This window comes from Loxodonta africana, chromosome 10 (genome assembly GCF_030014295.1).
Source record: "Loxodonta africana isolate mLoxAfr1 chromosome 10, mLoxAfr1.hap2, whole genome shotgun sequence".
NCBI classification, from domain to species: Eukaryota; Metazoa; Chordata; class Mammalia; order Proboscidea; family Elephantidae; genus Loxodonta; species Loxodonta africana.
In genome coordinates this window covers 64,083,997-64,096,109 of record NC_087351.1, presented here as the reverse complement: position 1 = coordinate 64,096,109, position 12,113 = coordinate 64,083,997, and the positions used below count along the sequence as shown (strand labels likewise).

General features: G+C 44.0%; 1 protein-coding gene across 2 annotated transcripts; it reads right to left on the bottom strand.

Moving 5' to 3' along the window:
• Positions 1–2,067: 2,067 nt before the first annotated feature.
• Positions 2,068–11,313, bottom strand: PTGDR (prostaglandin D2 receptor). 2 transcript variants are annotated; one of them, XM_023546160.2, is made up of 3 exons: positions 10,363–11,313; positions 3,608–3,762; positions 2,194–2,307 (listed from the first exon to the last, which is right to left on the bottom strand). In XM_023546160.2, exons 1-2 carry the CDS (start codon positions 11,197–11,199, stop codon positions 3,685–3,687), a joined length of 915 nt encoding a protein of 304 aa, XP_023401928.1. In that variant the 5' UTR covers positions 11,200–11,313; the 3' UTR covers positions 2,194–2,307; positions 3,608–3,684. The 2 variants fall into 2 exon arrangements, with proteins under 2 accessions (XP_023401927.1, XP_023401928.1); XM_023546159.2 differs by lacking the exon at positions 3,608–3,762 and having other exon boundaries at positions 2,068–2,307; positions 10,363–11,306.
• Positions 11,314–12,113: the final 800 nt, after the last annotated feature.

The window sequence follows — 12,113 nt, the reverse complement described above, 5'->3', positions numbered from 1 at the left end:
AAGCACAATTAAAAATATATGTGTATTTATATATATATAGTTGTTTTTCAAACTTGGAACTGAACCCACTCCTGGAGATTACCTCTCAGCCAAACAATAGGCAGGCCTATAAAGTGAACATTAATATCAGTGAGGAATGTGCTCCTCAGAACATTCAACTATGGGAGACCAAAAAGTTAGCATTTGCTCGAAAACAAAATTCAGAAAGCAGGAAGGGGCAGAAAAGCTGGGCGAATGGAAACGGGGAACCCAGGGTGGAAATGGGAAGTCCTGACACGTTGAGGGGATCGCAACCAATGTTACAAAGAAAAAAAAAAATCTGTATATAAATTGTTGAATGGGAAGCTAATTTGCTCTGTATACTTTCACCTAAACCACAACAAAATGTTTATATATATATAAACAAAATCTTGGTGGCGTAGTGGTTAAGAGCTACAGCTGCTAACCAACAGGTTGGCAGTTCAAATCCACCAGGTGCTCTCTGGAAACCCTATGGGGCAGTTCTACTCTGTCCTATAGGGTCTCTATGAGTAGGAATTGACTTGACAGCAATGGGTTTTTATATACACATATACATCCAGGTTAACATCATCTCAAGATACCAGAAAAAACCGGAGGTGAAAAAAATGGGGTTGTTGTTAAGCTGGAAATAAGGTAAGTATTTTTATCTTTGGAAGGGATTTCTAGCTGGGAGTCTTGAGCCTGCAGTCTGGAAGCTCTTCAAATGTAGCCAGCTCTCTATCTCATCGTGTGTGTCACGAGACAAAGGGACTCTAAGGTGCTGAGACCCCTCTAAAGTCCCTTCATCCGTTCTTTCGTCAAAGGAAAAGCTCTTATCTGGGAGCTGGATTTACAATCTCCTGTTCAGCTTAACAGCTGCAGTCACGTTTTTTCCACTTTTCCTTTTGGCTTATAGTGTTGCTAACCTTTGTAAACATTTACATGTACCATTAAAGTGCTCAGTTGTGCTCCTTCTGAGCCACATTCTGCTGCTTCAGTTTTAAAAGCGCAGCTCTCAGAAACATTAAGGTTTCTGACTGTCTTCACAAACAGCAGAATACGGCATTTAATAGGTAGATGTTAGGTAGATGTCAAGGTCGTTGGCAGCACCCTCAGCTGGGGTCCACTGAGTCCTGGGTGGGCTTTTCATTGTGCCGAGTGCCTGGCTGCTTCACATAGCCACGCTTAATAAACATGGCTCTCTGGTAAGTCACCTATCACTGCTTTTCAAATAAGCATCCACCCTATTCCCACAGGATCCATAAATATGTCTGTAAGATAGAGGGCCCAATAATTGAAACATTTTGTAGCCCACCTCAAAATTTTAATGACTCCTACTGACATCTCTGCCTCAGTAGGTAAGAAACCGGACTTGAGAAGATAAAGATTAACCTGTTCTTCTCTGGGTTGTGCACCACAGCCCCATCTTGTCTTTCATCTGCTTACTGCTTAGCCACTCCATATGAAGGAAGCCCCTCCAAGCTCCCGACCTGGTCCTAGCTCCGTCTCACTCTTCTGAAGGGCATCTAGAATTCAGACTAAGATCAACTGGCAAAGAACAGAATTAAACGGGCAATTATGACCAAATAATAATAATAATAATTGAATTGGGTTTCACTAGAAAAGACTAAGGTTAAGAACTATCATGGTTTTTAAGAATACCCATCACATAATTATAAACAGTGATGTTTCTGCTCAATTTAAATAAAGACCCATAGGTCTCAAAACCAGTCTAAAAAATAGGGATGTAAAGTGCAAGTGTTGGGACAATGTCATCACGTTAAGACCTTTAACATTGTTTACAATATTTGAAACTTTAGTTACTATTAACACAAAATGAAAGAATGCACCTACTGCTTCATGAATCTAAGGTGGCAACACATTGTTAAGATATATCAAATATTTTTGAAAACACATTTGGATGCTTTTGTTATGGGAGATGACTTCTAAGAATTTAAATACAACCCACTGCCATCCAAGAATTTAAATAGTAAGTTTTTTTTAATCATGGTTCTTTGACCGAAAACATGGTATATTCTTCAACTTACCAGAGAGCTTGAAACATGGTCACAGACTGGATTCTAAGCCAGTTCTGCAGGAATTGCTGTGCCAGTTTCTATACATAAGTGGTCTTATAAAAATCTTGTGAAAAAACATTCGGAATACTGATGTTCTGAAAATGATGAAAATCCAAGGGTCCACAATTGAAATCACAGACAGAAAACGCAAGGCTCGGAGGTCTTCCATTTCTTCAGAGGTTCCATTTTTCTCATCGATAGCTTTAAATGCTCCATAGTAAGCACGAATCTGCTTTGGAGGGGAAAAAAAAAACAAAAAAAAACCCTATTATAATATCAAAAGGTTGATGGCAGCAATAACACTTAAGAAACATTACCTTTCTGTAACAACAGGACAGCTTGGCTCAGAATAGTCGTTTTTAATAAATGTATAAGCAGCTAAAAGCATTGGAGCTGACAGGGGCAAACCTAGGAATATAGTGGAAGCTGAGAGACACCTGGGAGACCCAGACTGATTAGGCCCCTGGATGCTGTTCTACGAGCTGTGAGCATTGCAGGGCTTGAGTTTCTAGGTCCCTGCTTGGCCATCCAGTGGAGGCACTGACACGGGAAAAATCAGATCCACTGAATCTTTTATAAACAAGGTCACCACGCTTCCATCAATACGGAGATTCTCTTCAGCTTCAGCGCTCCTTTCTTTCTGTGCCTGCTTCCTAGCCTTGTTTCATACTTGTGAAATGTCACATACATGGAGACACAAATCCATATAATCAGTTTGGAAGAGACAAAAAATAGTACAATGAAAAGACATCAGGAGATCTGCAAAAGGAGCTGTTAAACTTGTGGAATTTACTTATATAAATATACAACTCATGCTTAAAGTGGGTTGTTACCTCTCTATGGTTGACATTCCATTTTCAGACTGGGAAAAAAAAAAGGCACAAAAATAAAAGCCCAATGTTATGGGTTGAATTGTGTCCCCCCAAAATGTGTCAACTTGCATAGGCTATGATTCCCAGTTCTGTGTGGTTGCCCTCCATTTTGTGATCTGATGTAATTTTCCTATGTGTTGTAAATTCTAACCTCTGCCTAGGGTTAATGAAGCAAGAGTAGACTATGTTAAAGAGGATTAGGGTGGGATGCAACACCTTTGCTCAGGTCACAGCCCCTATGCAATGTAAGAGGAGTTTCCCTGGTGTGCGACCTACACCACCTTTTACCTTACAAGAGATGAAAGGAGAGAGAAGTGAGCAGGGAGATAGGGACTTCATATCACCAGGAAGGGAGCACCCTTTGTACCTGGGGTCCATGAGCTGAGAAGCTCCTAGACCAAGGGAAGATTGCTAACAAGGGCCTTCCCCCAGAACAGACAGAGAGAGAAAACCTTCCCCTAGATCTGGCTCCCTGAATTTGTACTTCTAGCCTCCTAAACTATGAGAGAATAAACTTCTGTTTGTTAAAGCCATCCATTGTGATATTTCTGTTGTAGCAGCACTAAATAACCAAGGCAGAGTACCCAACCAATTCTTATTATCTTTATCTTCCCTGAGATTTTTGTGGCCTCCTCAGAGTCCTAGAAATTGCCTCACCTCACGGCTTTTCCTGCCATTCGGCCAACACTGTCTCTAGACCAGCACTACCACCACTGCTTTCCATTCCACAAATGTCAGCCACCTGTTCTTGATGCCACTGCATTCCCCAGTGCCTGCTGAGCATCTAAATCCATAATGGGAGAAAGTGGACCCTAATGGAACAGGAAATACACAAAAGCAACATTAGTAGGAGGGGATATAGATAAGTTCAGAGAGGAGACCCATTCAGGGCAATTGACAGACATCTCCTGGAGAAGATGAGTTTTCCCATAAATGTTTCCTTACTTTTTACTTACTCTCTTCCCTAGTGAGCATTTCAGTGGGCTCAGCCACTCCCATCTAGTGCACTTTGGAAGGTGCCTTAAAATTGGACTCAGCTGTTTCCTGACCTGGCCACCTCATCCCATCATCATTATTAATGAAACTAATAGCAATAATAATGGCTAATGCACATACAGAACTTGCTATTTCCAGGCACTATTCTAACCTTTTTACGTTAAAACTTTATTTCATCCTCTTAAAAATTCTGTGAAGTAGATAGTATCATTTTCTCCCTTTTACAGATGTAGAAACTGATTATATGCTCAAAGCCTACCTCCCTTCCAGGTCCACTTCAAATATGACAACCTTCACAAAACCTCTTTGAGGCATTGGCTAAGCACATTAGCTTGAGTCTGGCAATCTGGGTTTGATCCCCCTCATTGACCGTGTATCTTCAGGCAAGTTTTTCCATTTCCTCATCTATACGGTGAGGATCATTGTACCCACCTTCCAAGGTTATCGTGAAGTTTGAATGCGATGGTGTGACTAAAGCCTTGAGAACAGGTTCTAGCATACAAGTACTCAATAATTAGTATTATTAATGTGCTAATTAGGATGGACTCCTACCCTCTTCTAAACTCACCTATGGCCTTAATCATTCCCTCCTACAACCTTGGTATTATAGCTTACATGGGCAAATGTGATGTTTTTCTCATTTTATAATCCCCTCAATGGATTACAGTGTCTTGGATCTTGTGGGTACCAGATGTGTGATGAACGGATAAATGGATGACAATAGGCTTTACCAAGACCAAAAAAACCAAACCCGTTGCCGTTGAGTCAATTCCGACTCATAGCGACCCTATAGAACAGAGTAGAACTGCCCCATAGAGTTTCCAAGGAGCGCCTGGTGGATTTGAACTGCCGACCTTTTGGTCAGCAGCTGTAGCACTTAACCACTACACCACCAGGGTTTCCATAGGCTATACACTCAGGTTAATTTTAAAAAAAGCAAACCCTTTGCATGAGTGTATCTTTACATCTGCCTCTTTCTCCTCAAAGTGGAGTACTGCAAATATAATTCCAGCTGTTGGGATCTGGGTAACTGAAAGAGTCCCCGGGTGGTGCAAATGGCTAAAAGGCTCGACTGCTAACTGAAATGTTGGAGGTTCAAGTCTACTCAGAAGCACTTCACAAGAAAAGCCTAGCGATTAACTTCCAAAATATCAGATGTTGAAAACTCTATGGAGCACATTTCTGCTCTGACAAGCCGTGGGTTGGAATAGACTCTACGACAACTCGTTTATTTGGCTAACTGAAGTATACTTGTATAATTTTTTTAAAAGGCATTTTATTGTTATACAGTACTTATCTATGTCAATTCTTTTGAATACTATTAGGTTATTTGCATTTTTAAATCATTCAATTTGTATTATAAGTATTTTCTACACCCAGAATTTTTTTTGAAATTTTATTATACTTCAGGTGAAAGTTTACAGTGCAAATTAGTTTCTCATTCAAAACCTTATACGCAAATCATTTTGTGACATTGGTTGAAATCCCCTCAATGTGTCAGCACTCCCCACCCCCTCCCCTTTATACCCCAGGTTCCCCGTGTCAGTTCATCCAGGTTTCCCACCCCTTCCTGCCTTCTTGTCTTCGCTTTTGGGAAGGTGTTGCCCATTTGGTCTTCTATACTTGATTGAACTAAGAAGCACGTTCCTCACGTGTGTTATTCTTTGTTTTAATCTTTGGCTGAAAGGTAGACTTCAGGAATAGTTTCAGTTCTGAGTTAACAGGGTGTCTTGGGACCATAGTCTCAGGGGTCTTTCCAGCCTCTGTCAGACCAGTAAGTCTTGTCTTTTTTTGTGAATTTGAATTTTGTTCTACATTTTTCTCCTGCTCTGTCCCGAATTCTCTATTGTGATGCCTGTTAGAGCAGTTGTTGGTGGTAGCTGGGCACCATCTAGTTCTGGGCTCAGGCTGATTGAGGCTGTGGTTCATGTGGTCCATTAGTCCTTTGGACTAATATTTTCCTTGTGTCTTTGGTTTTCTTCATTCTCCTTTGCTCCAGATGGGATGGGACTAATACACGCATTTTAGATGGCTACTCCCAAGCTTTTAAGACCCCAGATGCTACTCACCAAAGTAGGGTATAGAACATTATCTTTATGAACTATGTTATGCCAATTGACCTAGATGTCCCCTGAGACTATGGTCCCCAGCCCTTGACCCCAGTAACTCAGTCCCTCAAGGTGTTTGGATATGTCTAGGAAGCTTCTATGACTTTGCACTGGTCAAGTTGTGCTGACTTCCCCTATATTGTGTGTTGTCTTTCCCTTCACCAAAGTTAACATTTAACTGCTATCTAGTCTAGTTAGTGATTTCTCCTCTCCACCGCTCCCCTCCGTAGTAACCAACAAAGTTTTTTTTCTGTGTATAAGCCTTTTCTTGAGTTTTTATAATAGTGCTCTCATACAATATTTGTCCTTTTGTGATTGACTTATTTCACTCAGCATAATGCCCTCCAGATTCATCCATGTGGTAAGATGGGGAAAGCATTCTTGATGCTGAAGACCTCTCCTATCTAGTCCATCCATCGCAACACCCGAGACCTCATCCTCTGCTCTGGCCCTTTAAATTGACTTCACACCCCTTTGCTTGGGCCCATCTCTTACCTTCCATCCCTTACATACCTGTAACAGCCTCGTTAGGATAGAAAAGCATCTCCACCCATTCTTTCTGCATACCAAATGCAAATACACACGAGTTATTGCTATACATGCAGATGTCCTCTGCCATTTCCCTGACTCCATAGAGTCTGATATATGCTATTATGCAAGCTTGTACGTATCTTTACTCAGCTTTTAAACCTCTCATCTTTTAAATCTAAACTATATACCAACACCCTCTCTCATCCATCCCTAACACACCAACCACCAATATATTGGGTTTTCTAAGGTAAAAATAATTTCCGTTAAGATATTTTTACACAAAAGAGAATATACTACAAACTGCCTCTAATACTCAGTCCCATATTCTCTATACTTTCTTCCTACTGTATCAAATTAGTATCTAATTCTAATCCAACATAGCAAAGTTATTAAAAAAAAAAAACTATCCAATAAGCTTTTCACCAGCTTAATGAGTTTAATGCAATACAATACTTATGCCGTGGTAAGATTTTTTTTTAAGTTCTTTTTTTCCTTCAAAAGCATTTAGACATAGCCTTATCTTTGCAAGCACTGAAAGAGTGATTTCTTAAGGGTGGGGATCCCCAGTACCTTTTCAGTGTGTCTGTGAGGTCGAAACTATTTTCATAAGAACACTAGGGTGTTATTTGACCTTTTCACTTTCATTTCCTCGTAAGTGAGAATTTTCCAGAAGCTACGTGACGTGATAAAGTGCTTGTGCATTCTAGACCTTTCTAAGGTAGTAGGTTTAGAGCATGTATATGTGCAGTTTCAGAGATTAATTGCCCGTTCTCAGTACTTCTAGTGTGTTCTTAAATGTTTTCTTAGGTTTTACCTGCCATAGTATCTATAACCCATTAAAAACACCGAAAACCAAACCCGTTGCTGTCAAGTTGATTTCGACTCATAGTGACCCTATAGGACAGAGCAGAATTGTCCCATAGGGTTTCCAAGGAGCGGATGGTGAATCAAACTATCAGCTTTTTGGTTAGCAGTCGAGCTCTTAATCACTGCACCATCAGGGCTCCCTATAATCTATTATCATTCAATAAATCGTTATTTTGAAATTCCAGTTTTCCTTGCACTTACGTGGAAAAATGAGAAATAAAGTACACTTTGTTATCTTTTTCAGCAATAATATTTCTAAAATTTCTTATTTGAAGTTCTCATATGATAAATTATGTATTATAATTGTATGTAATATAATTATATATATATATCTTTGGGTCCTAGACCAAAAGAGTTTGTGAATCACTGCCCTATAATATAATGCTGTCTTCCCAAGAGGTCATATTTCTTGATCAATTTTCTGTGTCTAGCAGGTTATGGTAATAAATGGAAGTATTATTAGTAATAATAGTGATACTAATAAATGAGGACAGGCACTGGGGTAGGTGATACATATATATACACACACATATATACATACACATATGTACATACATGTGTGTATGTATAAAACCAAAACCAAACCAAACCCAGTGCCATCGAGTCGATTCCAACTCATCGCAACCCCATAGGACAGAGTAGAACTGCCCCATAGAGTTTCCGAGGAGCACCTGGTGAATTCAAACTACCGACCCTTTGTTTAGCAGCCACAGCGCTTAACCACTACGCCACCATATGTATATGTGTATATATTTACAGTACATGTACATAGGGTCGCTATGAGTCGGAACTCAGTACGTAATCACCATGTACTCAAACATAGCAACAATTGTGAAGGTGGCATAGGACCAGGCAGTGTTTCCTTCTCGGAACCATCTCCATGGCACTAACACCACCACCAACACAAGTAAGTAAGGCTCATATTTTAGAGGAAGAGTCAGCAAAAGTTTTTCTCTAAAGGTCCATGTAGAAAATATTTTAGGCTTTCTGAGCTAAGAGGTGGAACCCTGGTGGCACAGTGGTTAAGAGCTACAGAGCACTACCGCTGCTAAGCAAAAGGTCCGCAGTTCCAATCCACCAGTCTCTCCCTGAATACCCTATGGGGCAGTTCTACTCTGTTCTGTAGGCTCCCTATGAGTTTATACGGTCGCTGTGAGTTGGAACTGACTCGACTGGAATGCCTTTGATCTTGGGGCCAAAAGGCAAAATCGAGACTATTTGGCATGCACTTGTATAACAAGAGAGAAAACACATTTCCACATGTTTTAATGATGAAATTCAAAACGATAATTGAGTACAATATTTTGTAATAGAGGACTACTAAAGAGAAGAATGGATTTTTTGTGTGCGTGTCACTTAATTGAGGCTCAAAGTTTGTGTTCCCCACCATCAAATTAATTGCAAATGTTCATCTGTAAAAAGGAAATTCTTAACTCCAGGGCTTTAGAGTGTGGTTCTCCAAATGTGATCCCTGGATCGGCAGCATCAACATTACCTGGGAACTTGTTAAGAATGCAAACAAAACAAAACAAAAAACTGAATTAGAACTCTAGGAGGTGGGGCCTAGTCATCTGTGTTTTTAAAAACCCTTCCGATGATTCTGAGCATGGTAAAGCTTGACAACCACTGCTATATGTCTATGTTTATATATATGTTTCATAGTGACCCCATGGCTATGAAATATAGATATAGACATATAGCAGTGGGTCGCTCTGAGTCAGAAGAGGCGGGATGGCAGGGTTTGTGTTTTTTTTTTTTTTTCTTAATCTATATTTAGCTCTTTATTTGGGGGAGTTTGGATCTTAACCCTGTATGAGGGTGCTACAGGCAACTCTTCCCCCACATGTTAAAGCCTCTCTTTATGGAAAAAAATCACATTATATTTCACCTTCAAGCAGCACTGAAAGTAGCATCCCAAATTGCTACACCGCTATAAGAAATTTTCCCAGTCACGAAAGTCTTGAGACTCCAAAAGACGTTGGAGTCTCAACGCATTTCAATGTTGTTCTTGCTGAACAGGTACACTGGGGGGAGGGAGGGGACTGTAGGGGAGCAATACCGAAAGGGTTTTCTCAAGCCTCAGCCACTCCTAGCTGTCTTGACAGTGACCCCAGGAGCGAATACCTTCAAAATTACGAGGTAACTCAACCTCAACCCCGCCCCCCGATTAGTAAATTGAAACTGGAGATAATGGCTTTCATGTCGCCTCACTTGCAAGACAGGAACAAAACCTGTCAAGACAGGTTACCACAAGGTCACCGCTGGCTAAAACATAGTCTCACTGTTGCCTGTCAAAACAGTCTCTCAGCCTCTACCGCCACCATCCCGGCAGCCGCAACACCACAAACAGCAGCAGCCGCTTCTCAAAGTTTACGCAAGAGGTTTTCCAAAACTAAACCTCACTCACCTCTGCAAATCCGGCAGGATTAAACTTTCTTCTATCCCGTTTCCATTCAACACCCGGGAGGAGAACCCCCATTTGCCATTCGCCTATTTTTGATACCACTACGATCACAGTTTTAACGGTTCAAGAAATTGAACACTACCCCAGTCAACGGGAAGAATAAGAGGATCCGTACTGCCCTGGAGGAACCAAGCTGTGCTCCTCAAAGTTTGGGGGCGCTAAAATGACTCAGGTCTACCCGGAAGGAAGGAGACAGGAGGGGGTTTCTGCTGGGCTAAGGGGACATTCTCGGTCTCCGTCTTTCCTTTCCTTTCTCTGACTTTTTCTCTACTCGCTCAATGAATGGGTTGTGGAGGAAACTGATCTGCAGAGCGCAGCAACAATCCCTGCCCGCCGCGCAGCTCTTCTTGCGCCACGTCTAAACAGACTCCATCCTTCCCGCCAGGCACCGGCAGCCGGAGACCCCCACCCCGCAACTCCCGGTGCTTCGGCGCCGAGGGACTCACAATTAAAGGCAGGGAGCACATGGAGAAGAGCACGGTCATGACGGCCAGCAGCAGGAGGTGATCCAGCTCCTCCAGGGGCTGTGGGGACGCCTCCCTCTCGCCGGCGCCCGGCTCCACGCGGCCCCTGGTGCCTGAGCGCGGGCTCCGCCGCAGCCTCTGGTGCATCAAGTAGAGGTTGCGCATGGCGCCCAGGTTGCACAGCACGGTGGCTAAGACCAGCAGCGCCATGAGGCTGGCGTAGAGCACCGAGTAGCCCAGCACCGACAACGAACCGTCCTCGTGGACCATCTGAATAAAGCACCAGGTGCCGGGGCAGTACTGCACGAACTCCCCGAAGCCCACAAAGGGCAGGGAGCAGAAAACCAGGCAGAAGGCACCCACGACGGGCGCCACCAGTGCGCCCCGGCGCAGGGTGATGTGCCGTCGGTAGAAGAAGGGGTGCCCCAGAGATAGCCAGCAATCCAGCGCCATGGCTAGGAGCTGCAACGTCGAGGCAAGGCCAAAGAAGGACATGAAGAAGGCAAAGGCTTGACACAGTGAGGTGTCCGACGCGGGCAACAGCCCCTTCAGACTCCGGTTCTGCGCGTAGGCGGCCAACACCACAGGGCTCACGAGGCACTTGCCCAGCAAGTCCGTAACCGTCAGACCACACACCAGCACGAAGAAGACCGAGGGTGGCGAGCGCGGCAGACTGAACCCCAGCCCCGAGCGCGCCAGGAGCCCCAGGGCCAGCAGGTTGCCCACGAGACCCGCGCTAAAGAGCACCCCACCGATAGTCGCTGAGTTACCCCTCTCCACTGATGTAATGTTGTGGCAGCGGTAGAGCAGCGGCCTCATGGCGGGCGCGCGCAGCGAGCCGGGGAGAAGGCTGCGGGAGGACGAGGGCTCAGACGCCCGGGTGCGGAGGAGCCCCCAGCCGCTCGGGCCGCAGCTCTGGCTGAAAGGCTGCGCCGCGGAAGCTGCGCGGGCGGCGGGGTGTTCCCCACAGCAGGCGCCTGTTATCCAAACTCTTGGGTCACACCCCTCCCCGAGGGGCGGGGCGCAGTCCCGCTGTGTACCTCGGGTTGGAGATTGCAGAGCCCAGCCCGAGCAGCGGAGCAAAGAGCTGGGCGCTGATCCCCTGCGTCCTAAGGAGAGACCTTCGTACCCAGAGTCGGAAGCAGGGAAGGACCTCAAGGAGATTCTGAGTACCCAAGGCCAGGTGTTCCTTCAAGGCAAGAACTACTGAAATAAAGCGGAAATTAAGCAGTAGCCACTAGGCAGGAGGGAGACAGAAGGGGTGGTCTTGTTGGAACTCTGATGGTGGCCAGCAACTCGGAGGGTGAGAGCAGAGGGGAGGCTGAGAAAGGGCTACCGTCTAGTTTTCTTGCATTAGTGGGTTAAGGACGGATAAAAGTAACTAACATTGGCCAGCACTTAATCCTTTTTTTTTAATCCTTAACTCTAATTCCTTATAGATCCGTGCACCGTGGTGCATGAGCAACATTCTCCATTGCATAGGTGAGGAAACCAAGGCTTTGGAAGGTTATGATCTGCCCAAGGTGACAGAGCTAGTGGCAGAACTGGACTTGTTCTGCGTCCCTGACTCCTCCCAAGAGGTTGGCCAGATTTCAGGGAAGTAGTTCCAGGAAAGACCAAGGGGTGGAGTTGGCCCTGGGTACCACAGTGGTATGTGGGAGAGAGATGGTTAAGAATACTGATTTCGTCATCAAAAAGACCTGGATTCCAGTACCTATTCTGTTACTCATTGC

Coding starts and splice junctions, on each gene's coding strand:
- PTGDR (XM_023546159.2), bottom strand. CDS start 11,199: ATGAGGCCGCTGCTCTACCGCTGCCACAACATTACATCAGTGGAGAGG. Junction 2,308..10,362: donor TGTGCTCCCTGCCTTTAATT/GTGAGTCCCTCG, acceptor CCTCCAAAGCAG/ATTCGTGCTTACTATGGAGC.